General features: G+C 40.3%; 1 protein-coding gene across 4 annotated transcripts in view; it reads left to right on the top strand.

The window, feature by feature from the left end:
* Nucleotides 1-19,739, top strand: part of LOC113571802 (PDZ domain-containing RING finger protein 4) — a 98,169-nt gene extending 78,430 nt beyond the window's left edge. For 3 of the 4 annotated variants that reach the window (XM_081712190.1, XM_081712191.1, XM_027000937.3), the window contains 7 exons: nucleotides 2,419-2,672; nucleotides 4,693-4,795; nucleotides 10,471-10,569; nucleotides 12,886-12,948; nucleotides 14,942-15,043; nucleotides 15,817-15,942; nucleotides 16,292-19,739. In XM_081712190.1, the coding sequence (XP_081568316.1) occupies nucleotides 2,419-2,672; nucleotides 4,693-4,795; nucleotides 10,471-10,569; nucleotides 12,886-12,948; nucleotides 14,942-15,043; nucleotides 15,817-15,942; nucleotides 16,292-17,728 (2,184 nt within the window). In that variant the 3' untranslated portion in view covers nucleotides 17,729-19,739. The remainder of the gene's footprint in view (nucleotides 1-2,418; nucleotides 2,673-4,692; nucleotides 4,796-10,470; nucleotides 10,570-12,885; nucleotides 12,949-14,941; nucleotides 15,044-15,816; nucleotides 15,943-16,291) is intronic. The other variant, XM_081712192.1, reaches the window with a different exon arrangement.
* The last annotated feature ends 8,013 nt before the right edge of the window (nucleotides 19,740-27,752 follow it).

Here is a 27,752-nt window from a genome sequence, read left to right as displayed (position 1 = left end):
TCTCTCTCTCTCTCTCTCTCTCTCTCTCTCTCTCGCTCTCTCTCTCTCTCTCGCTCGCTCTCTCTCCTGCTCTCATTCTCTCTATTTCACTCTGTTCCTCTCAAGATGTTCTTTGTAGTGATCCTAATGGAAACAACATTGCTGGGGTAAAAGCAGTATTTCGAAAGCAGAGAGGGAAAATTGTACTGGCTTGACCATATTCAGGCAGAAGATCCTTATCTTCTGTTTCAAAGCCTATTCATAGGAGTATTTCATCCTCATTGTTCTCGCTCTGCCTCCCAATTACTGGGCTAAATGAACCAGGGTATCTTTATATACATATGCCATGCGCAGAGCAATGATATTCAATCCAGTCAGCAAATAGAGCAACCCACCAATAGTGGAACCCACAAGCCCTCTTTGAGACTGACCACTGAAGATGATCATGGTACAAATTTGAAATTATGTTGAGATGCTGTGTGTGCTCTGTTTTTCCTCTGAAACACATTCTGTAATTTATATAATTCTGGGAGAGCATATAATTGCTTTATTGTTCATTTGCTGTGAGGATAAATGTTCCAACAGCTAATCAGTGTCAAATGTGAATTATATACAGCATTAAAAAAGTCTTTAAAAGAAATCAAATGCTTGTGCTGCGAGTGTTTAGACTGCAGGCAGTATTCTGTAGTAATCTTAATGTACAATTTCCTTCTTACTTCTATGTGTCATATATAGTATTAGTTTATATATATTCTCATATATAGTATTAGTACAAGTTGTTGGATATTTGCTACCCTGTACTGTTTGCAGTTTAAATAAGTAAAATTAGATGGAGCAGAGATGTAAACAGCAAGGGGTTTCATTTCTTTGTTTCTTCTTTCTTATTAGTTAACTGTGACATCATCACACATATTGAATGCACACCCTACAGAGAAAGAGTGATGATATTCATTACTTGTGATAATATTCTCCAGTGAGAACAGAAACCACTGTATACCATTCTCCATTTTAAACAAAGCTAGACTGGCCTCAAGGGGACTGAGTGTAAGGCAGCCTGCCATTAGTATACATAACCACTGACCCTCAGAGCTTTAAGAGGGATGCAACCATTACATTTATTTCAGGCATGGGCCTCTGATATTCATCTCTCTTTATCCGTTTAGAAACTAAACAAGACAGAATTTGTAGGTAGATACTTGAATTAAGTGTTGTTGGAATTGATTATTTGAAAAGCTAATGCTACAACAGTTTGAAATGGTTGCTGTTAAGTGTGCAAGGAAATGCTTATCTGTAATAGCCTCCAGGTCCCATGGGTGCCTTAATTGTCTCAGATTTCAACTGGCCAATGAACAATTATAGATTAAAGGCTAAATATGGGTGGAAAAGACTAAATGGCTTGGTAGCTAAGCCAAGGCCTTCTTTATATAACATGCATTAAATAATCAGCTCTTTCTTGCACTTGCATAGTAATTGAACAGAGCCAGTGCTCCATCAGGAATTATATGGAGCAGTTCTGGCGTATCAGGTGGACCTCCAGGGCCATTCTGAACAAGACAAAAGGGTTATCCCGAGCTCTGTTTTTTCTCCCTCATGAAGATACAAATGTTGTTATTGACGCACATGCTAATAATATTTGACAGTCATACAAGAACGTGCTATGAAGGGACCTCTATTAAATTATGTATTTAAAGGAAAGGCACACATTCTGCATTAAAGGTTCTGTCTGATGCCTTTTGGAGGTCTATACAGGTCTATACATACTATAAGAAAACTCTTGTAGGGAAGTTTTATATTGACTCAGCAAGAAATAGCTCGTCAAACTAAAACAGTCTCACTGACAACAAAATCAATCAAAGTTGCTATAGTGAAGAATATGAGAGGATATGAACAGTAAAGAATATGAGAAGATTCTGTATGTCTGTGACATTTTATATTATTTCACTGGTACACAATGAAGAGATGTGAACATCTCACTTGACGGAAATAGACATGAGGCTCTGTACCACTGCCACAGATTGTGCAGCACGTTCCAGTATTTGTATTATTGGCATACAGTGAAAAAAAATATGGTAACACTTTACATCAAGGTTCCCTTGGTTAATATTGAATACAATGTTATATGCAGTATAATACATCAACAAGCCATGAACTTCTGTATTAATGAACCATAAGTTATGTTAACAAGGTAATTAGTACTTGTATTAATGGTTTCCAGGGGTGAACACTGGCTAAGAGACTCTGAAGAACTATGATGGGAAAAAGTAGGCAGTTACTAAGCTGTAGAGGTAAAACATTAGATGTCCCACTTGTGGTTTATTAATATAGAAATTTGTGGTTTACTAATGTTAGTGTCCCATTCTTAGTTAAGGGGACAATAATTAAAGTGTAGCTGCACATGAGAAACAGTGCATAATTGGGATGTAAACACTCCTCCTCCAGGTTAATGGGAAGGACTTATCAAGAGCCAGTCATGAGGAGGCAGTGGAGGCCTTCCGCAGTGCCAAAGACCCCATCGTGGTCCAGGTTCTCCGACGGAACCCTCTCCCCCGGGGTCAAGGGTCATCTCCAGACGTCCAGCTGGTGGACGTGTGCACACAGACAGACATCACCTTTGAGCACATCATGGCCCTGGCCAAACTCCAGCCCAGCAGCCCACCAGTACCAGACGTCTGCCCCTTCCTCCTCTCAGACAGGTACGATCAGCTCATCTCAGGTGAAGGATTCTTAATCACAATACAAATGTGAGATGTAATTTCTGCCAAAACAAACTAAGCAGTAACTAGATAGTTACTGGCAGTGATTTACAAAATTATATAACTTTACATCCTCCATCATTACACATGCTTCACAACAGAGTTTATAACGTCACAGTTTATAACTTCAGCACTTGAGTTTTTCAACTCCAGAAACTGATCCATGTATATGTTCCTCAGTAAAGGCTGTGGATTCTTAATAAGCTTTAAATGCATCAAGGGATTTTCTCAAAAACAATAAAAAGAAAGTGGAGCACTCATTTCTTTTCTTTTTAATTTACTTGTGTTTGTTCCCAAGTTCTTCAACACAGCCATGACATGTAAGATGTGAGACTTTATTTACAGAATGTGACACAGTTGGCTGAGACCAGCTTACGTACAGATTGAGAGCATGTGTGCTGGAGGTGATTAATACTGCACAATGGTCTTTGGATAATTCATTGTCTAAAATTTCTCATTCTTCCAAGAGTCATGTTTCATTTTGAAATCCTATTCATGTTAGTGTCTTTGATTTTAATTTCTTTGATTAATTTTTGCCATTTTTTGACGATGGCTGAAGCATGTGATCATGAGCATCATTAATTCTCAAATTGGCCCAAATGAACTCTGTAGATGTACATACTGCATACACATACAGCAACTACCACTTCAAGATACTTTTATGGTACTTTTACCTGAAGTCTAGAAAAGCTCTTTGTCACCTCTTTTCAAAACACACTGTGACCATATGACCACAACGCTTTTAATTCTTTCAAGATATGCTTGCAATAATAGTTACTGCATGGTTTATTCCTGTGGAATAGCAAAAAGGTTTACTAGGTAATTAAAAGCAAATTAACCTATAAAATAGGGTAGTGTAGACACCTACATTATGTCCAGATCTGCTCAGCCTGCAGCAGGGTCCCAGTGTAATCAACATGTCCCATAAAAGCAGCACTCCTGTTGGCTGCTTAGCTAACATCAGGTGCCTCAGATCCACCTTTTATAGATCCACCAGTTGTGAGTTTTTCTACTGTATCACAACAGATCATAAAACCGTGTAATTGTGCTGCATTCACATCATCAGTGCAGCATGCCACATGGCAGATACAAAAAAATAAACCATTCTGACATTTACAGCACATAGCTGCTTATACAAGTTGCTTGTGTTGCTCAAGGTGATATAACATCATATGTCCACTCCATATGCCATTTCTGTGTCATTGCTATATTGCTGTGCATCTAAATTGCAAACAACTTATTTATAATGTATAAAACTTGTCTAGGTTTTTGTCATTGTTTTGTTTTGTTTCGTTTTTTGTCTTTTCCTCCACTAAAAACCTTCCTATTTGCGTACATATTGTGCTGTGGTTTACATAATCCTGTATATAAGAGCATATGGAACAGCATTTTTTTCAGTGCATGTCTGGAATAATCCCTTATGTTATGAGAGTGGGGTTGCTTGCCTGTTCTCCCCAAGGACAAGGGCACTGCGCGAGGAGGTGGAGGCACTATTATAAACTGAAGGCTTTATAATGATTAATTAGAGACTGCCCTATTCCTCTCATGACATCATCACTGAGAAAGTATGACAGACGCTTTATTCACCTGTCATTGCCATCAGAGGAGAGGACAAAGGAAGTGTGTGGTGTGTGTGTGTGTGTGTGTGTGTGTGTGTGTGTGTGTGTGTGTGTGAAAGAGAGAGAGAGAGAGAGAGAGAGAGAGTGATTGAGAGAGAGAGTGAGTGAATGAGTGAGGGGGGGGGGGGGTGTGATGAAAATCTGAGTTATTTGCCTTTTCCTTTTCTCCATGCCCTGACACTCTTAGTCTCCATATAGAGAGCATTCTGCACTCCTGCTCTGGTTTACCTGCCGTCTGACTCGGTTTGTCTCACCACATTTGCTCAACCCTTTGTCCTCTACACCTCCACTTTGTCCTAGCCTCTGTTCTCACCTTGTACACTGTTGTGCTTTGCCCCTAGCTGTAACTCTCTCCACACCATGGGCCAGGAGTATTATGAAGGGAGTGAGTACCTCTCCAACATGGCGCCCGATGCCGAGAGGACTGATGAGTTGGAGTATGAGGTAAGACTTCATTTGGCTTACGCCTGTCACTTTTATTCATAACAGTTAACATCCACCCAGCATGACTCCCTCATAATAGACATTTCCCAATCATAAGATCAGTCCTGCTGGTAATAGACATCCCAGAGCTGTGCTCATGGGTCTCTGCTGACAGATGAGGGTCATAATCCTGACCTAAGACACACCATCACAGTCTGGTAAATAAATGGAGGGGTGGGGCACATTGTTGCCCTTGGCTGCATCAGCTGAGACCATTGTTGCATTTAGTGTTGCAATGCTTCTATTTGGCAGGCTCTGGTTAGTTATAGTAATTACTAAAAAATTAGTCATAGTTTGCTGATATAGACCATATGGTAATTTCCAAATTTAGCCACGATTTTGCAGGCTTATTAATCGGTGGGACCCCTTGTTTGTGTTTTGGTGGTTGGTTTTGGTGATTAAACCAAGGATAAGAGTCTTTCTGTTAATGATATGATGGACAAATGGCTTGACTGTTTGCTAGGTGGAGTGGCACTAGGCTGCTGTGTAGAAGGGCCCCAAATGGGAACTTCACTGCCCATTCAGTGGCTGCATTTGGTGTATTGGTGTAAAAAAGCAATAGCATATAAAAAGCAATAGTGTGCTTTGTTCCACTCAGAAGTGCAGTGTTTCTTATTTTGTGATACACTCTAGAGTCTATCATATTGATGTGCTTATGAATGAGACCTATCTCGTATCATATTCATACTAAAGCAGTTCTGTACCACTGATTTTGATTGTTTTTATTCCATGAGTGAATTTGCTCATTATGTATATGTCACTGCATCAGAAACTTATAAGCCATTACATTTAAAACCTTTGTTAGGTTAAGATAGTCCATCTTTTTGTCAAGCACCGTTCGTCATCTGAAATTTCCCTCCATTACATTAAGCCTTGATAGATGATATCAATAGTCTTATAAGTTACATTCTTGTTTTGATCCACCAAGCTGAACCACTAACCTTAAGACTGATTTATTTCCAGGCTGGTTGAGTGAAGCTAAGGGATTTGAGTGATCTGTGGTGAGAGTAAAGTGAGAGTAAAGTTATTTGAATGATTTTCCCCACCAAGCCAGAGCTGCAGGTCCTCTTCAGACATTTACACACCCACTCGCGTCTTCTGCTGCTCACATTAAGTCAGAGAAAATATAATATATTAAGCACTGAACTACACGGCTCATTTCTATTCGCTAATCCTATTACATTGTGTGTGCTCTTTTTATTTCATGCTTGGAAGGGTAGATTCCACGCAAATGTACCTCCACTTAACATTTATCAGTAGGAATGTCTTTGCACAGGAAGAGTAGCCCACTTAAAGCTGACTAACATTTTAAAAGAAAGTATTGACTGAGAAATGAGAATCAAAAAGGACTGTAACTGTCCCTTTAGATTCCACTGGCATGTTTGATTTTTTACAGTTTATGTGCTCATAGTTATAAAATATGTGTGAAAAAAAAAAAGATAACGGTCACATAAATGTTAGTGCAAAGGAATGGAGCAATCTTTTTATGTTAGGTATTTCAGAAAGTCAATATCTGGATTTTTAAATTTGGTATGTATATTTTTTGTTTGTTTGTAGATTGGGTTTTTGCTTCTTGTTTGTGGCCTCATCATAAGAGGAGATCCCTCTCCCTGACTCTCAGAGCTGCGATTGTGGAGAGGAAGCACATTCTCCTCTGTGTGCTTTCCTGCCTCCTCCCTACTCCCAGCACTTCCTTTCCTTCTTCCCTCCCCGCTACTCTTTCTACTGCTGCCATGCAAATGCACACACTTATGACGGGACACTGCCTGGCCTATGGTGGCAGTCTCCTCCTCTAATCACTCCATCATGCTTGCTAATTTACTGTCATTCCTTTATTCTTCTCCTCGGTTCTATCTCACCACTCCCATGAGCCTGTGGAGCACATCTGGGAAATGAAATCAGAGAGAGACGGAACAGCAGGAGCAAGGATGTCTGCATTCCTGGGAAGACACTTTGTAAAGGATATCAGATGTTGCTTTCAGAATAGAGCCACAGAAGGAATAATGGTACATTCTGACATCCTGACCCTGGAGAATGAAGTCCATTGTTGTAGGGTTTGCCACTGTAGGCTGGAGAGCAGGTGTGCACGGCCGATAGTGAGGCTTCTCACGGCTGTTCAAACTTTGCGTTCTTAAGTGATTCCTCCGATTACCTGAAATACACAGAGCAACACTGCTGTTATAGTACCATTATAACCTATAAATGTGTGATTTATGTCTAAGATTATTAGTACCAAATTGGTTTCTTCTTTGGCAGTATCCCTAATTAGGGTGTTATGTCTCAAAAATGATTGGTTTTCTTCTCATGTCAGTGTTGGTCCTTATCACATGGAGCACAACTATGACACCTCTAGCATGTTTTCTATGAAGAACAAAGAAAAGCTGCAGATTCACATTACTGGGGCTTTAATTGGTACTTTAAAAATGATCAAATAATACAGAAGAATGTCAGTTTCTCTCTCTCTCAGTATTCAACAGTATGTTGCACCCCATCTGTTGGTTTTATTAGCATCAGTGACTGCACTTCACTTGACTGGTACACTCAGAAACATTCAAAGATCTGAGTTTTTCTACTGGAGTGGGTCAAAAAAGAGACACAAGGCCTGACAATATAGTTGCCACACTTTAGTGTCTCTCCTCTCCCCAGCTCTTACGATGCTCTGGGGGGCAATTAGCAGTGCAAGCCTCTCGACTAGTGGGCTTATGCGGGGCTGCCACTGTTTGATGAACACAAGAAGATAAAGAGCAGGAAGTCTGTGCCACCTCTAGCAGTACATGCACCAGATGGCTCTCTCTGGTAGCTTCATTTGTCCCTCTCTTCTGCCCCTCAGCCTACTTTTATGTTTCCCAGATTCTCTTTTCAAAGCTCTGACAGCCCTGACATGTGGCACTAGTCAAGCCCCAGATGTCAGTGGCTTAATTATTGCTTGCGTTTTGGCTCTGACCACCGGCCAGTCTGTAGTTGGGCTGGTAGAATGCTGGTGTGAAGGCCAAAGACCCACCTCACCTGTAATTGTAGCTGTCTACGTCTAAAGGTTTACTGTCATATGGAAACAGTAAAAGTGTAGTTATAGTACATATTTACTTACCAGAGAACATCGTAGCAATACAGTGCATCCGGAAAGTATTCACAGCGCTTCACTTTTTCCACATTTCGTTATGCTACAGCCTTATTCCAAAATGGATTAAATTCATTTTTTCCCTCGAAGGTCTACACACAATACCCCATAATGACAAAGTAGAAACAGTTTGTTTGGAATTGTTGCAAATTTATTAAAAATAAAAAATCCAAAAAAAATCACATGTACCTAAGTATTCACATCCTTTGCTCAGTACTTTGTTGAAGCACCTTTGGCAGCAATTACAGCCTCAAGTCTTTTTGAGTATGATGCTACAAGCTTGGCACACCTATTTTTTGGACAGTTTCTCCCATTCTTCTTTGCAGAACCTCTCAAGCTTCATCAGGTTGGATGGGGAGCATCAGGGCATAGCCATTTTCAGATCTCTCCAGAGATGTTCAATCAGGTTCAAGTCTGGGCTCTTGCTGGGCCACTCAAGAACATTCACAGAGTTGTCCCGAAGCCACTCCTTTGTTATCTTAGCTGTGTGCTTAGGGTCATTGTCCTGTTGGAAGATGAACCTTCACCCCAGTCTGAGGTCCAGAGTGCTCTGGAGCAGGCTTTCTTCAAGGATGTCTCTGTACATTGCTGCATTCATCTTTCTGACTAGTTTCACAGTTCCTGCTGCTGAAAAGCAATCCCACAGCATGATGCTGTCACCACCATGCTTCACTGTAGGGATGGTATTGGCCAGGTGATAAGCGGTGCCTGGTTTCTGCCAGACATGATGCTTGGCATTCAGGCCAAAGAGTTCAATCTTTGTTTAATCAGATCAGAGAATTTTGTTTCTCATGGTCTGAGAGTCCTTCAGGTACCTTTTAACAAACTCCAGGTGGGCTGTCTTGTGCCTTTTACTGAGGAGTGGCTTCTGTCTGGCCACTCTACCATACAGGCCTGATTGGTGGAGTGCTGCAGAAATGGTTGTCCTTCTGGAAGGTTCTCCTCTCTTCAAAGAGTAATGCTGAAGCCCTGTCAGAGTGACCCTTGGTTCTTCGTCACATCTCAGACTAAGGCCCTTCTACCCTGTTCACTCAGATTGGCCGGGCGGCCAGCTCTAGGAAGAGTCCTGGTGGTTCCAAACTTCTTCCATTTATGGATGATGGAGGCCAGTGTGCTCATTAGGACCTTCAATGCTGCAGACGTTTTTCTGTACCTTTCCCCCCGATCTGTGCCTCGATACAATCCTGTTTCGGAGGTCTAGATACAATTCCTTGGACTTCATGGCTTGGTTTGTGCTCTGACATGTAGTGTCAACTATGGGACCTTATATAGACAGGCCTGTGCCTTTCCAAATCATGTCCAATCAACTGGATTTACTACAGGTGGACTCCAATTAAGTTGTTGAAACAACTGAAGGATGATCAGTGGAAACAGGATGTACCTGAGCTCAATTTTGAGTGTCATGGCAAAAGCTGTGAATACTTATGTACATGTGATTTTTTTTGTTTTTGTATTTTTAATAAATTTGCAACAATTGCAAACAAACATTTTTCACTTTGTCATGGGGTATTGTGTGTAGAATTTTGAGGGGAAAAAAATGAATTTAATACATTTTGGAATAAGGCTGTAACATAACAAAATGTGGAAAAATTGAAGCGCTGGGAACACTTTCCGGATGCACTGTATTTAGACAGTATGCACTAGAATATAGTGTCAATTTACACACCATGCATGACTATACTGATAATATGTATAGAGGAAATACTAGTGTGACCTTTGCTGGTATAATATTTAAATGAATGTAATACATAAATGCATTGCTGCCAAGAGGCTGATGGCCTCAGTCTAAGAGGTTGTGGAGCTTATGGGTTATAGAATCTGTAAGATAGAGTATGGGTGTTTATGGGTTATAGAATTACAGGCTAGAGTATGGGTGCCTTTGCCAATGAGCAAACCTGTGACTGGTGTGTTTTGCAGTTTGCTCAGTTCTATGTTGCATATTTCTACTTCAAGCATTTTGCGTATTTTCAGTTGTAGTTCATTTATTTTCCTTGTGTTTTGACAATATTTTTTTTTTTAAATATTGCATTGTAGAATCATCTGTGATCATTTGTTGATCATTCAGGAAACTAAAATTGTGAGGCGCTAATGAGCTGAGACCACTTTCACCAACACTGCAGTGGAACAGCCAATGAATTTTTCATCTGGGCAGCCACTCTGGTTAAAACACAGCAATCACTGACTGAATAAATTAATTCTAATTAGCATAAGTACATCTTATTTACAAACCAAACATTAATTTTGAAACTGAAACTGCATATTAAGTGTGCCAATGTTCTTGAAAGTGCTAGTAAAAACTCTTACTCATTAAGTGGTATGACTGAAAGAAAACAGTTTGTACCATTTAAAGAGAATTTCTGTATACATGGCTTCAGAATTTCAGTAAGAGCTAGAAATGCACAGATAAGTAGTCCCTGTGCAAAATATTTATTAGAGGAGAGTGCAGCACAACCCTGGACTGTTTTACTTTCCACAAACTGGCCAAAATGTCAGTCTAACATTATAATTAACCTTTTAGGAGGTGGAGCTCTGTCGTTTGAACAGTCAGGAGAAGCTTGGGCTCACTCTGTGCTACAGGACTGACGATGAGGATGACATCGCTATCTATGTGTCAGAGGTGAGGGTCTCTCTCTGTTGAAATGCCAACCAAAGTAAATGAACCTAATTTTATCAATAACCTTTTCCTCTCTGTCTAGATTATAGTTAAATGCAGTACAACTCCAACTATTTTCAAAGTTCATAACTGGAATACCAATTAAGAATAAGGGGTATAAGTAGTTACCAAATTTGACAAAAGTACTATAAAAATATTATTGTATTAATAGGTGTTTATGGACTCGTATAAGTCTTCATAACAAAGTAGCTGTTTGTTATGTTTAAAGTTCAAAATGTGGTCTCTGGTTCTGTCGTTTGTCATTTTCTCCTGTCCCTGACATAAATACACATGGGTATGCAATTAGCAATACAAATATTTGTGCAGCTCTGTACTGTGATTGACAGCATATATTTACAAAAACAAACATCCAAACATGGTCCTGCTGTTTTTTAACCCCTGGTGAAAACACCTTTTAATGCTGTTCATTAAAAATGTATGGAATCTGCTGCATATCAATGTCAGCTAGGGAGCACATGTTCTTTGTTGCTCTTTGATGATTTCATAGATGTTGACTCTCTCTGGATTGTTTGCAGACAAAAAATAACAAGCCTATGATGATTATAATTATCCATTCTTGGCATATAGCAGTATCTGTGGGAAAGACATTTGGGCAGCATGTAAATGAGAGAGAAAGATCTTAGTGCAAATATGACTTCATCAAAAATGACATTTGAATTGGATCATTCTCCCCTGGCTCCTTCACTGTGTGCTTGGTTTAACAGGCATGTTTGGGTGGAGTTTTATTTGGCCTGTTAACAGAGTAAGATTGAAGATTTCTTCAGCATACAGTGAAGGCCACAGTGCAGTAGAGTAATATGACTGAGATGTGGTGAAGGGCCTTTCTAACCCACTTATTCACAACTTTATTGCTGACACATTAGACTCATTTGTGCAAGGATGTTTTAATTATGACAGGAACAATCAAGAAAAACTGTCTTACACAGGTGTTCTTTTCATTGAAACTGTTATCTAGAGGATACTGTGTATACAGATGATTGCATTACTTACTGCACTGTACATAATGCTTTATAGCCTACATGCGCTATATGCTCATGAATGATTTTATACTGTCCATAACAGTATTACAAAAGTAACTGCCAAACGCCCACCTCTCTCACCTGCCGTCATAAAAAAATGACTCCTTCCAAGAATCATGAAATGTGTATGTTAGACAGATCTGGTCGAGGGGATTCTTCTCCCACTTGTTGGCACCAAGTCCACAGCCAGCCTCCTGCTCCCAGATTCATTTGAAGTGGCCTTGGAGGCGTGAGGTGCTTGCTGCAGAGACTCTTGCTGCATATAGATATGCCTGCGCCAGTCAGGGCTTACAGGCTTATTAAAATCTTCACTCCATAAAATTGAAGACTACAGATCCGTGGCCTGTGCTATCTGCCATATTATACGCTGCTCATGATGTACTGCCTTTGCTCCCAAAGTTGTAAAACTGGGAAGGAGGATCATGGTAACTGCACAGTAATCCATTTTATGAGGGTATTTTCATTATTCATTTGCTAGTATAATATGTTTAATATCAACAAAGTGACGGCAGTCACAGCAATATGGAAATAAGAATGTGAGCATGGAAGTGCAGCAATAAGTTTCTATCATTTTGGTGTGTTATAAATCTTTGTGTCTATTTTGAATGAGATAAGCTTGATAGTCTATCTACAAGAGAAACCACATACTATGAGGAACTACTAGTAAACAATAGCGGCACATATCATTGGCATCTCTAAAGCTAGGCTGTGTCTGTCAGTATGATCACAGTATGTGGCAGGCCATCATTCTGAAGAGCTGGGACTCTGAAGGCCTGACGCTTTATGAAGATGAAAGACTCCAATTGTTAGTCATCTCTGGAGATGTCCGATGACTGGACAGAGTGAAACAAATGGGGCAAGACAAGAATTGATTGGCTGTTGAAAGATTGCCCTGCCCCCTCACTTAGTATTGTTTGTCACTGAGGATCATGGGATGGCTGAACCTATGAAACTTAAACCTGTAAAACCAGCAAGCCTGTAGTAGATATAAGTGACTTAGGCAATGTTATTTTAAATGAAAGGTATATTACACAGAAGTCATGATAAATAAAATCAAATAAACAAAATTTCATTTGTAAATGAAGAACCTTCCTGAAAAAACAACACTGCACTGCAGTCTGAACGTAATTCTTCAGTAACAGAATTTCTGTCATATGTCTGTGTGCAGCACATATTGGATTTGGAATGAAACAAAGAGTATGTACAATGTATACAAATGAAGTATTATTCTCTCTCCTAGGTGGGTCCAAACAGCATCGCAGCCCGAGATGGTCGTATCCGGGAAGGGGACCGGATTTTGCAGGTAACTTTATTTCTCTATACTCATTAGACACCCATGAGGAGCTCTTTATGCCAGCAGAGGAGTCATTGGCTTGCAGTTTGAGGGCTCTTTCATTTTTAATGGTTACACATTAAAGCTCAGTGCTCTGTAGCTGTTACAATGGAGGACACAACAGAGTCAGCCCGCAGGGGGAGCACACACTTTAACATCCTGGATTACTGGGGCTTGAGAAAAAGACTAACGTGGAGAGATACAGATGTAGAGATATGTGAGAGAGAGAAAGAGAAAGACTTTAGCCTTTGATGGAGAGACTCTCTCAACAGCTATTACTGGGATTCCATGTTGTGGCAGCACATGTGTTTTTTGTGTGTGTTTGTGTGTGTGTGTGTGTGTGTGTGTGTGTGTGTGTGTGTGTGTATATACTGATAGGACATTTGGGGAAGGGGTCTCCTTGGCATCATTAGCCAGGAGCAGTGGTGCTGCATGTGCAGGTCACATGGAGGCTGATATGTCCCTGCGGAGCGTTTTAGAGTGGCCTGTTTCAGGCGCTCAGGACTTACTGTACTTCACGCTCAAGTATTTTTGGCTGTAGCCCCACTCTCAGCACAGTTCTTAATCGCTTTTTTGCTGACAGAGGGAATTGTAAGCAGTTATTGGCTATTTAAGCTGTTCTCATAAATGTAATTTTGTTTAGGCTTTTGAGCTACAGTTTTTGAGGGTACAATTTTTGAAAAACAAACAGCATCAGAGACAGTTCTGTGATGCCCTTTGAGGTACATCATGAAAAAAAAGAATGGAGTCCGGAGCAGGCTGCTGTAGATCTGTCCTTTCTGATTGATCTAAGGCCCCTTTTCCATGCCAGAATTCCAGCCTTAACCATGACCTGAGAATCAAGAGAAACGGCAATATCCTACCCTAGCCAGGTCTGTTAGGCATTCACAGAAAAACACAAGCCTGCCCTAATTGCATTTTCATTTTGGCATTTAGCTGATGCTTTTATTCAAAGCGACTTACAGTTATGACTGAGAACAACCTGAGCCATTGAGGGTTAAGGGCCTTGCTCAGAGGCCCAACACTGGCACCTTGGCAGTGGTGGGGCTGGAACCAACAACCTTCCAATTACAAGTCAAGTAATTGCCTTGAGGCTAGTGGGTGAGTGTACATCAGAATAGTGTGTGGGTGGATGGTCATGCTTAAAAATGCATGTCTTTCTTTCTAACAGTGTTCCCGAAGTGTGTGTGTGTGTGTGCACGCGCACTTGCGCATGTGCGAGTCTGCACATGCAAGTGCATGCATGTATCTGTGTAGGAAATTTTGATTGGAGGGGTGCAGGTTTGAGGACAGATACTGTTATCCTTGCCATTACTGCACCGTTACTCATTTCGGGAAAAGATGGACGCGGCCTGTCACAAGCGCCTTAATTGTGTGGCTAGGAGGATGTGAGTGGGAAGCACTTATGAACACAAACACTCTGTCACATGAGTGTTTCCCTTCACAATCAGTGAGAGAACATCATCTGTTGAATAGCCCTGCCTGCTAGCACTCACTCTGGAACAAGGTTTGTGAGGGAGTGTGTTTACCTGCTTTAATGAGACGGACTTTCTACATTTCTGCATTTTTTTCTCCAGCATCTTTTCCAGACAGTTCGTTTCTCCTTTCTTATTATACATTAGAGCAATACAATTGCAAAACCCCTACGGTCTACATTTCCCTTCACTGTGAAATAACACTTTGAGGAGTACAATAGTAATTAGAACAGAACGTATAATACTATACACAGAGAACTATATATTAATTACGAATAAGAATAACTCTGGACCCCAGAGTTATTCTTAGTTCCTGTTACTGCAGTATTCTTATTTCTTCCTCTTTGATCATTTGAAAGATAGTTTATTAAAGCTTAAAGTCCATCATGTTTTTCCTATATAAGGCAAAAGGCAGCATCGTCCATCCAAGCTCAGTTGAGCTTTCTGAGGTCAGAATGAGACTGAGATTCGTATCTTGCCACCCTCAGATAAACGGGGAGGATGTGCAGAACAGAGAGGAGGCAGTGGCTCTACTTTCTCGAGAAGACTGCAGAAACATTGTACTGCTCGTAGCCAGGCCAGAGCTGCAGGTGGGCAGCATAAACACACACACATACACACACACGCACGCACGCACGCACGCACACACACACACACACACACACACACACACACACACACACATTCTCACATTTAAAGCACTCAGGGAATCTTAAAGGACCTCTCCTGCACCCAGCAGGCTTAGCGCTTGTCTTCATTTACACAGGCAGCCATTTTGATTCTGCCCTGCCTTTACCCCATGCTCATGACAAACACACTCGCCCAGTTATGTTTTATTTCCAAGCTGTGCCAGCGTAATTGACTTCCAGCCGTCACTCATAAAAACGAATAGCACGCTAATACTGCATGACTCTGGACCAAGCTGAGTGGTCATAACAGCCAGAGCAGTGGAGCTCAGATCACCATTAATGGATCCCCTTCTCTCATGTTGTAATTAAATACATCTCTGATAATAAATTTGAATCCATAAATATGGATTATGCTTTATGGACGAGCACCAGGCAGAGAGCTGATGTAAGAAATTAAAGGAGGGGGTGAAAAGGGCACTCTGGTGTGTATTGACCACTTGATATGAGATCCTGCTTCATTACATGCAGTTTATTATACTGCTGAAGTACAATCTTTTGTGCATTGCAAGAATGTGATAACATTATGTGTCCAGGATTTCAGTACAGGCCAATGATCAGTACATCACAGAACCATAGACAACCATGAAATGTAAGTATCTCTGTTTTCTCTCTCTCTCTCTCTCTCTCTCTCTCTCTCTCTCTCTCTCTCTCTCTCTCTCTGTGTGTGTGTGCAGCTGGAGGAGGCCTGGCTGGATGATGAGCATAGCGAGTTTTTAGAGGATCTCAAACTGGAGATGCTGGCAGAACAGAGAAGAGAAGAGGAAGAGATGGAGAGAGCAGCCAGAGAAGAGGAAGAACAGGTGAGCACGGCAATTCAGTGGAACAGCAGAGCCTACAATGCAGATAGCCATGTAGAAAAGGTAGTTTTTGTTGCTAACTTTTATGGATATCTATATATAAATTTTTTACAATAGCATGGATGATTATTTTTAGTATAGAGAGCTTTTGAATAATCACTCAGTACTTGATGTAAATAAATGGTAATATAGTTAATCAAATGTCTAAGGAGAATTATCTAAATTAATAAATATGGAAGTGCATAGACATTTTTTAATGTATAAAATATCTTTACACATCATACTTGAATTTTGTTATGGATATACTGCATTTAGAAAGAACTTTGCATTCAGAATATTCCATTCTCTTTAGGTGAGGAAAGCCGAGCAGGAGGACATCTTGGCTGGTAGTGCCTCATGTTCCTCTGCTCAGGAGTCGACATGTGCTTCGGAACTCCTGCTCCATGGAGCAGACAGTGCCCAACACACCGTCCTAGCACAGATCCAGAAGAGGCTGTCCCGGTGTCTGCGGCAGCGACGAGAGGCAGCAGCCCAGGGCCCCTGCGGGCTGGCACCAGAGGTGGAGGGCCCAGAGGGTGACCGCTACCAGCAGCTGCTGGAGCTCAAGTGTCAGATCCGTAACAGCGGCGAGTACGACCTGTTCTACCATCGCAGCAGCACCATTGAGTGCAGTATGGGTGAGCAGCGAGGCAGCGGCATGGAGCATGAGCTCCGCCTCCTCAATGAGGAGCTGCGCAGCATCGAGCTGGAGTGCCAGAGTCTGATGCAGGCACACCAGCTACGGAAAGGAGGCCAGCGACACGCAGGCAGTGAGCAGGGTCAGTGGAGCCCTTCCCGAAGCCCTGCCCGCCGGCAAGGGGGCAAGTTGGCCGACATCAACGAGCACCCGGAGAAGTCGGACAAGGACAGCTCGAGCGCCTACAACACAGCAGAAAGCTCGCGCAGCACGCCGCTTGCCATGGACCGCTCACCTGAGCATTCCCTGCAGAGGATGATAAGCCTGACCAACCAGAGGAACCTGAGGGGTGGCCTGGTGGCCGGGCGTGGCTCGCCACCCTGCGCTCCAGTGCACAGGGCTCCGAGTGGCAGCCCTGACCACAGCAACCCGTCTGAGTCAGAGCAGACCCCCCCGGTAGAGGAAGAGAGCTCTCCGGGTAAAGAGCGGGCACCAATTTCACGGATCCCCTACCTCTCTCCCCACCGTCCACATGCGGACGTTCCCATCCATGCCAGGCACTACCAGAGCTACATGCAGCTGATTGAACAACGCTCCATCGCCGAGGGTGCCACCGGTGAGCCAGGTCCACTCGGGCCCCACACACCGGAGCCTCGGCTGGAGTGGAAGGTGAAGGTGCGCAGCGATGGCACACGGTACATCACCAAACGGCCTGTGCGTGACAGGCTGCTGCGCGAACGCGCCCTCAAGATTAAAGAGGAGCGCAGCGGTGGCATGACCACGGACGACGACGCCATGAGCGAGATGAAGATGGGCCGCTACTGGAGCAAGGAGGAGCGCAAGCAGCAGCTTCTGCGGGCCAAGGAGCAGCGCCGGCGCCGCGAGTTTATGCAGCGCTGCCGGCTAGAGAGCCTGCGCGAGAGCCCCCAGAGCGGCAGTGAGGGACGCAAGGAGGTGAGCATCATCGAGCTCAGCCAGCGCAAGATGATGAAGAAGCGCAACAAGAAGATCCTGGACAACTGGATGACCATCCAGGAGCTGATGACGCATGGTGCGAAAGCACCAGAAGGGGCCAAAGTTCACAACGCCTTCCTTTCCGTCACAACTGTATAGAGAGAGACGATCAGACTCCAACTGTACCCCATGTGGTACAACCTACTTTTGCCTCGTTCAATGTGGCGATTTTTATGAGAAACAACAAAAAATGTATTTTTCTCACTTTGTTCTTAAGAAACATTTTGTAAGCAGTTTATCAAAAGATTCATCACATTTTTAATGAGAATATTTTTTTTCCATACATTTTGAGGAAGGTTTTTCATGTAACCCTTATTGATAAACTCTTCCATGAAAAGAAATCCAAAGTGCTAATTTATGTTGAAAGCTGCTTATGAAACTTTTTTACTCTTTCTGTTTCTCATTCCATCCCTGACTCAGACACATCCGGTTGAACATCCGGTTCAGGTTTTTGGTAATCTGAATGTAAATGACCATTTTATTATGTGCTTTTACTTTAAATGGCTTTGTTTGATTTCTTTGCAGTTGGTTGGTCTTTGAATCAAAATTTCATATGACTCAGTTTAAGTGAAATACTTAATTATATGGAAAACTTTGTCACCTCCCTCAGTCTTAGACACTGTAAGATGTTTTGTAGGAAGTTTTCATTAATTTAAAAAAATGAACAAATAAATAAACCGACCAGTCCTGACCTATCCAGTCAAAACACAATCACCAGCAACAGGCCCATGGCAACAGAAAACCTATGCCTAACTGTGCTATATAAACATTTTAGGGACAGATATTTTTCTGTGTGTTTGTGTTTCACAGGGATAAAGCCACACCAGTAGAGTTTACGTAGGTTTAGTTAGGGCACCATTTCTTATTTCCACTGTACTTGGACCACTAAACTGCAGTGTTTTCCTGGCTCTGATGGTATTGGTCAAAGTCATCAAGAACATGATAATTAGTTGAGTGACATGGGCTAATGCAAGCGTCATTCTTTACACAATGAAGACCTAAGACTGAGACTAGGGTCCACAAGGTAAAGGTTAGATTTGTAGGATCAGGGTTGGGTTTAAGAGTCAATAGAATAGTGAAATGTTAATGGAGGGCAGCACTGGAAATATCTCAATAGTATAATGTCTGCAATTACAATAAAACAAATCCTCTTATAATGGTACAGTGGGCCTACAGTGGGCCTGCCCTGGGCCAGCTGATGCTAAAATTGTTGATCAAGGTAAATACTGAAGCTGTTTATACTGCGTTTGTACAGGTCAGTGGGAAATTAGCACAAGTGAAGAAAGTAAGGTGCCATGCAGGTGGGATGCTGGGATAATGGCACTTTCCAGCACAGTGGCCTTTATCACCACACACAGTTTCATCTATTACGATCTGTGAGAAAAGTATTTATTCTACATTGTCACTCCTACTCTGAGAATATTGTTAAATACATAACACTGTGTTTAGGCATGCCGCCAAAGACTCAGTTCAGTATTACAGTAATGACTCTTTTCATATTGAATTCAGTATTTTACAGTATTACAGTGATCCTTTTTAAAAACTCTGAGCTCAAAAGTATTGAAATAAGCCTATTATGTCTGCATTCTCCATTTGTGCTTTTATATAATAGGCCACAAATCTCATTATAAGGTCATAAAGTAAAATGCACATAAAATAAGGAATATCAATATAGTTATTCAAATTCCAGAAGAGAATCGCTACCCAGCATTGTTGGTACCTAGCATTATTACCAATTACAGATGTTCAGGGGTATACATAATGTCAAGTAGTATAGCACTTGCTGTAATTTTGTCAAACTGCTTTTTAGGTGGATTTAGACAATCTAAATTTCAGCATTGAAAGGTTATGTCTACTTAAATCATATGTTCTCTAATTACATCTGATTAAAACATCATCAATATGTTTGTGGATTTTGTTCCTTTTAACTTCCTTTCCAGGAAAAAACTGTATATTACACCTGTAAATTTCTGTAATTGTACTGACTAAATGTTATTTGTCCTATTTCAAGTAATATGTAGTTGCCTTTCCTGGCCAGGTGAATGTGTAGTCAATTGTGATATTTTAACATTGAAATAAATTGTCCTTTTTTCTATTAAAAATGTCTTCTACCATTAAACTGCATACTCTGATTCTAACTTTGCTGACGCTCTTAACTGTTAAACTAAATTTTTCCCAGTAGCCTTGTGATAAATATGTAGTAGCCTATATTTTAAAAATGAACACATTTAAATGTGACATCAGAATATTTATACAAATACTGACAATACCCTACAAAATGTCATTTGAGTAAAATTTGTAAGACAGCCATTCCATGTCAAAAGTGGCTGAGCACCTGATATGTAAATGCAACAAAATGATTGTAGTGTGAAACAACGGTCCTCTTTTTTCTTTTTAATTATGAATCATTTAACATGGTGAATCCTTTGCCTGAAGGATTCATACTTATATATCAAGATCATTTTCATTATGGTCTCTTGGTATTTTTAGTAAATACCAGAAAAGTAAGGATTCTGTTCAGTTTGTGGACAGAGAGGTTACTGAATCCCATTCATGTTTGGTTTCCTTAAGCAATTTTTATAGAATAGCACATCTTTAAGCTTTTTTTATACAATGGAACATCAATGAAAATCAGGTTCACCAGCTCACTCCCTCCTGGTTCATTAGACTTAATTCACATTGAAGCAGTCACAATTAAACCATTGTCTTTGCACCACACACCCACACAGGTTTCCTTAGCTATCCAGATCTGCGAGACTGAGCCTCTACATCAATTAATTAAGTTCATCCTGCAGTAGCTTCAGTAAGACTCAATAAGGTATAATTAAAACTGATCCAGTGACAGCGCTGGCATTTGTCAGAGCCATCCACCGAATCAAATACTAGGAGTGATAGAAATGTCAAACTGATAGGAGTGCTCACCCTCCAGTCCCCTTTCTACCAGTGGCAGAGTGCGTTGCCACTGCCCACGTTTTGAAGCTCTGCTGATAACCTTTAGAATTTCCTGGACAGAACAGACTACAGATTCACTCTCACTATGCTATGGAAGGGCAACTTGCCTTAAAGCAATGCTTAGGGGATGTTTTAATGCACCAAGAGACAGACAATTTCATTCCATCATGAAAACCCTGATTTTGGAAGAGTAACAAAGCCATAGATTCTTTGGATAATGTAGCCATTGATGTCATTGTTGTATATTTATGCTGCTTGTGATCTTTGATATGGTAATTGCAGTGGCAATAATAGGCTTCCCATAGTAGAGAAAGTGTAGGTGTGAGATGAGATGGAGGAAATTTTATTTTGCCACCTACCCAGAGATGATGTCTTCATCAAGCTAAGAGGGAGAGTCTGCATAATTTGAAGAAGGAGACATTGTCTATGAAAAAACAATGCACATCAATAGCAGTACCCATTTGCTGTATATCTAACAGTAGAGTGCAGCTAATGGTTTGGTGGAGATATTCAGAAAAATTTTGAGAGCAAATAATAAGGTTCCCCATAGCCCACAATTATTTCAATTACTACATGAACTACAAAACACTACAGAATCAGTACTGTGATGCTTTATAAATATGACCCCTGATTGGACAGCTATAAAAAAGCGTATTCATGCGCATTCAGTAGTTCATATTCAATGGAAAACATATATACTGGCTCTCCAATATATATGAAGAGTCCTTAAAAACTGAACAGTCACACTAGCTACACATCTACAGTATAATATCTGTATGATATTCACTGACATATTTTATGTAGATTTGTATCAACTTTCATGTGAGGAGATATATTTGCGTCATTGTGACCCTAGTGTTTACCTAAGCAGAACAAGAAAAAAATATCATTTTGCACAAAGAACACTGAATATTCCAGGGCTCAATGACATTGGTAATTAAAACACATTATTCACAAAACCCTCATTTAGAGTGCAAACAACTTCTCTCCTCCATGGTTTATTTAATATGTAATGTATTATTAAATAGAAATCATTGGTCCAATAACTAATTACTGGACCAACCTTTTTTATGTAAAAGTTTCTTTCTTGTACACAGTTCCCTGAATGTCACATACAGCCTGGCCTGTGGTTATTTTCCTCAGGGTTTGTTGAATATTTCAGCTGCCAATAAAATGTCCAAGAATAATGTTAGCCGGCTTACTGATCTCCTGGTTACCTCACAAGATAATGGCCAATTTAAACTAGGAATAAATGGATAACTAGACATACTGGAGGTTTATTCATCCTCAAAGGAGTTTGGTTCTAATAATACCAATGATCCAGTTGGCATGTATTATTTACTCATTTGTCTAAACCTAAAATCATGAAAGGCTCTTTGGATATTAAATTGGTGTTAATATGATGTAACAATTTTTTTTTTTTACTTTGGCACTGGTATTTCTGTTTCAAGAGTTATTTTGAAAATGAATTCAACATCAACATCACTCTGAAAGACTCCACTAGTAAGGCTAAAGTAAAAGGGATTGGCTGACTGACTGATCCAGAATGATAAGGCTGGTGATTGACTTACCTTACCTGGGTCTCTTTATGATGACCTTGATGGTTTATGATTGTTGTTCATCATGAAGTGATGCTTTTGTGACTAGATATTCAAAGATTTCTTAGCTCAATGCCCCACTGGTCACTTTTGAGTGGGGTCAAATAAAACAGGCTGCAGAACACCATTCTTTGTAGAAACTCCACTTTAGGAACATTGAACATCTACACATCACAATAAAGGAATCCAGCTAAAGGTTTTCCCCCAAAGTACATTCCTGTAAATGCACTGGGAGTGTGAAAGGAAATATGCTCACATATTCTAGTTAACATGACCCAAGCTATGCTGTTAACTTACATTTATGTAAATTTCATCAGCATTCTATCACTTCCTGTAATGGCTCAGTGTTTGAATCATCAGTCATTTCTGTTCCATGAGAATAAACTATTAAGCAATTTTGTAAAAATAAGTTTAGCTTCTCGAGGTATATATGCAAATGGTAACCATGAACATAGTCATGAGTAAATGTCTCATATTCAAAAGGAAGAAAAGGGAGTGATATTCCCACTAGTCCACTGACTCTACATTTGTGGTTTAAAATGCACTTATACTACAGTAGCTAATTGGCCTTAAAACCTTTGAATTTCACATGCCTGTGGCACATTGCATTCCCCACATACCTAAAGATATGGGTATGAAAATGCAAGAGAGTCTCCTTTAGAATAATCATTTTGGAATTTCCTTTTGTTAAAAGAGGCAAGCACAAAAAAGCCTTTGCAGCAACATTGAACATTGCTTCAAGCAGGCCTGTGGCTTAAAGAACTCCCAGGAAAGATTAAAGTAATTTAGCTAAGTTGGAATGAATGAGCTCATGTATGAATGTATTATCATGCTGCAAATCTAATAAAGAAAGTTAGCCTGTAAAAACAACCTGTATGTCAGAGTTTCTCAAGAACAGATTTGGAGCCACTTGCAAGTATATAGCAAGGGCTTTATTGTAACAGCAACTGGCAGATCCAGAGTCAATATAAATAAACCTAACAGGGTTGGCAACAGAGAGAAGCAAACAGATCCAAACTAGGGCATGCAAAGAGATGTAAACCATATAGATGTGCATTAAGGAAGTATTCAATGTAATCATCAAAGTATACATAAGGTATAAGGCTCAGGGATGCAAGGCAAACCAAAACGAGACTTCACAAAGCTACTCCAAAACAGGAAAAACATATATAGGGACACAGATTAAGATGTAACTAGTAAGAGGTGCTTTCAGAACTCCAGTAGTTGGGATCACCCTGGAGGATTCTGGGAAGCATAGTCCATTACAGACTGATCAGGGGCGAAGGGCTTGATGCTGTAAAAACTGTATGTAAATTATGTGTGTGAGTTTAGTGAACTTGGGCCTTTCCTATTGCCCTACTTCAACTAGCCATCTTTTTGAAAGCTAAATCAAAACATGGCTACATCTTACAGGCAACATCAGTCTTATGCGCTACAGCTCTTTTAAATACCACATACACAAACACACACACACACACATAATATATGCATAGATATGTTTCTCTGACTGTTTCTACCCTGAATGTGTATTTGAGAAAGATCCAGAAAATGACTTCCAACTGCTGAGTGAATATTGTTTGGGTGGCAGACCATTCTCAAAATATAATTAACACTGACATAGTAGTGGCATGGTGGGTGTTGTGCTGGTATGAGTGTATCAGGCACAGCAGTGCTGCTATGGTTTAACATGTCACAGTGTCACATGCTCTTCCACCAAAAATATCCAGCTCACAGTGGTGAAGACTTTGTGTATAGTTAACAAATTGTGCATGGCAAAAGATGGATCATATATATAATATTAGATAATATATAATGTGTATATATGTTTCACCTTTGAAGTAAGGACCAGAGGCCTGCAAGTTTGAGGGTGGGAAGCAGTATTTTTGTTGCACTTTTCTGGACAGATTGATATTGACATTCCTAGAATGACACTCCTCCAACTTAGGGGTAACACCCAAAAGTGCTCCTGCTAGCACTGGAACAACCTTGGTGTTAACCTTCCACATTCTCTCTCTTTATTCTTTCAGTCCCTGGTATTTTTGTAACTTTATATCCCATTCTTTAGATGTTTCCATCACTTGGGAATGCCACATCTCTTACTACTGCTGTTTTTTTTTCTGCATTTTATCTACTATCATGATGTCTGGTTTGTTCACCACTACTTGCTTATCTGTCTGGATCTGGAGGTCCCACAGGATCTTAGCCTTGCTGTTCCCAACCATTCTCTGTGGTTTCTCCTATCTGGACTTGAGGCTGTCCAGCTTACATGCCTTGCAATATGTTCATGTATATGAGCCCTTGGTTGTGTCTCTCAGCGGATATCAGCATATTTCATTCTGTTACTAGATGCTAGATTGTCTCAGAAGGTCCTTTGCACAGTCTTGGGTTTTGGGTTTTACATTTGCATCTTGCCTGGTGTGATATACCCCTAATTTGATTAATCTAGTGCTTAGTGTTTGATCTTGTACTGCCATGATTAGTGGCTCTGTGCTGTCAATCAGACCTTCTATTTCAAGGCACTGGTAAGATTGACTTATGTCAGCCATCTCTGGTATCTGTACATACCACTAAGGGGCTTTTCCTGCCAGGTAAAACTGAAGTGCAATTGATACTTAAAAGGAATAATACCTAAAAGTCAAGAACAAATGGAAAACACAACAAAACAATGAAAAACTTGGTATATATCAATATCATCATTACATTTCATTAAATATTTCCTGTTTGGCTTTGGCATTGTCAAACTGATTAGAAATATGACAATTAATAAACATGAGGAGTTTCCAAAAGATTCAAAAAGATAAAACAGAATTCAAAAAGATAAAACAATAAATTATTTTTCACAATGAATTATTTTCACATCTTTGCAAAGTAAACTTGCCAGTGTTAAATTCACACTTAGAGAGTTGACTTTGATTCAAACACAAAAGGAGCTCACGGTACTCATATTACTGTGTATGATTACAATGCCCCTGCCCTAGAAGTAGCTGTCAGGTCCAGATGAATACATTTATTCCAGGTGCCTTATATTGCTTTTTGGATCTCAATGTCAAATTTTAACCCTTCCAAGAAACATAAAACATAGCTGAAAGCAATGCTAACATTGTGAATGCTTTTCTAAATGGAAAGCTTTTTATTGACTGATACAACACAGAAAGGATTATTACTGTAGACCTTATGACTCCGCTTTGTTCAGTTCCCTCATTTACACCAGCTGACAGTAGCATTTCCATTTTCTTTGAGAATAAAATGCTGCTCTGAGTGCTGTAATGGGAACACTACCTTCCACCATCAGACCTCCACTGCTTCTTTCTCTTTCCTGTTACATCATAAACAAGTACACCTACAAGCAGTCTTAACGGCACGGATCATTTTTAAACCCTGATCAGCATTGGTTGTTGGAGAGCATGTCAATATTTTCCTGTTAATTAAAATGTGGCTTCACTTGATGGTTCTCCATTCTGTCCTACTGCTAAAAAAAAAGCTCTTCAAACCTTCTGCATAGTGTAGTAGTTTTAGACCACCACATAATGGAAGGCTGTTTTGAACATTTTCTATATTGATTCTACATCCTTTTCAGTGTTTCTTATGAGTCCATCCAGGTCTATGGAGGACCAAAGATCATTAGAAGATATAAACAATCATTGTCAGTAGGAACTGACAAAAAATATGAGCAGCAGCACCAGTCCATGAGGAATATTTCTGGGGAGGCTAACACGTAATCCAGACTGTTTTTGTTACCTAACCAAATAGATAGTGATGTTGTATTTACCAAATAGCTAGGGCCCCATTCACCAACTTCAAAAGTACTGTCCATAACATATAATAGCATACAGTTAACTCAGATAAGTCATTATTTAGCAAATGTTCCAAGATCACAGTCATGCTAGCCAGCCATAATCATGAACATAAAATACTTAATGCCAACAACACACACTAACTGATTTTTAATTGGTTCACAAGATGACCTTACATATGCCAAATATGTTTGGTTATAAATACTTTGGACTTTTTAGTGATGAACTACACTGCCTGGCCAAAAATAAAAAGGTCACCACCTGGATTTAACTAAGCAAATAGGTAAGAGCCTCCCATTGGATAATTACTGCATGAGTGATTATGTTTCAGCTGGCAAAAAGCTATTTAACCCTAACTGATGCAGTGAGTAGCTTCTCATTTGTTAAACAGCCATGTCAAAAGACACATCCTGTGATCATGGAAGAGATATTAATCTGTTTCAGAAGGGTCAAATTATTGGTATGCATCATGCAGAGAAAACATCTAAGGAGATTGCTGAAACTACAAAAACTGGGTTAAGAACTGTCCAACTCATTATTAAAAAGTGGAAGGAATGTGGTCAGAAAGAAAATCTTGAATGATTGTGCTAGGCGATCACTTAAACGTGTGGTGAAATCAAATCATAGAAAAACAACAGTAAAACTTCCCTGATGGCACAGGCATATTCCAAAATGACAATGCCAGGATTCATCAGGATCAAATTGTGAAAGAGTGGTTCAGGGAGCATAAGACATCATTTTCACACATGGATTGGTCACCACAGAGTCCAGACCTGAACTCCATTGAGAATCTTTGAGATGTGCTGGAGAAGACTTTGCACAGTGGTCCAAATCTCCCATCATCAATACAAGATCTTGGTGGAGGGAGGAATTAATGCAACTCTGGACAGAAATAAATGTTGTGACATTGCAGAAGCTTGTGGAAATGATGCCACAGCAAATGCGTGCCATAATCAAAGTTAATGGGGGTCCAACTAAATATTAGAGTGACTTTTTTTTCTTTTTGGCCAGGCAGTATGTTTCATTTTAGTTACCATGGTTGTTTAATCTCCATCTACTGTACTGGGAAGAAACCGTAAACATTCTTTTTCTAAAATTAAGCATATAAAAGTTATAGGCTGATTAAAAAATAAAAGATTATTTGATTTAACTATTTATTTAAAGAAAAATGTGATGAGCCTTCTTTGCCTCATCTGATGAATGGCCACTGGTGAGCAAGGAAAGCGTGGATCATCACCCTCAGATGAGAGCTCAGCCTCTTAAAATAGCTGCCATGATGGCACTTTCAGGTCTAGTATTCTGGTCATTAGGATTCAAATACGCAAAAACTGGCAAAGGTTGACTGTTTAGTCGTGTGAGAGTTACTTTTCAAAATACCATCACAGAGAATTACCGCAGCTGGTTGTGTGTGTGTGTGTGTGTGTGTGTGTGTGTGTGTGTGTGTGTGTGTGTGTGTGTGAATACTGTATATATATTTTTGAACATGTGTCAAACATGGCTAGCCCCATGGGGATGCCGAGACAAACATCTTAGTGTGCTGGTTAGTGACAGCTTCAGAAGATTTCTTCAAAAGAGGGGGTTGTGAGATTTTGATTTGTTCATGAGGTGTGAGATTAAAAAGGGTCAAATGCCTCAAGCACAAAGAGAGATGTTCACCTCATGCTGCTTTTCTTAGGAGAGCGCTGAAGTGTTTTGTTTTTTTTTTCCTGGCTGGAGGGAACTGCGAGTTTTTAATTTTTTATTTTTATTTATTTATTTATTTATTTTTGGGGGGTTTTT

This window comes from Electrophorus electricus, chromosome 4 (assembly GCF_041902795.1).
Source record: "Electrophorus electricus isolate QZ-2024a chromosome 4, ASM4190279v1, whole genome shotgun sequence".
NCBI lineage: Eukaryota > Metazoa > Chordata > Actinopteri > Gymnotiformes > Gymnotidae > Electrophorus > Electrophorus electricus.
This window is presented reverse-complemented; position numbering and strand designations above follow the sequence as displayed.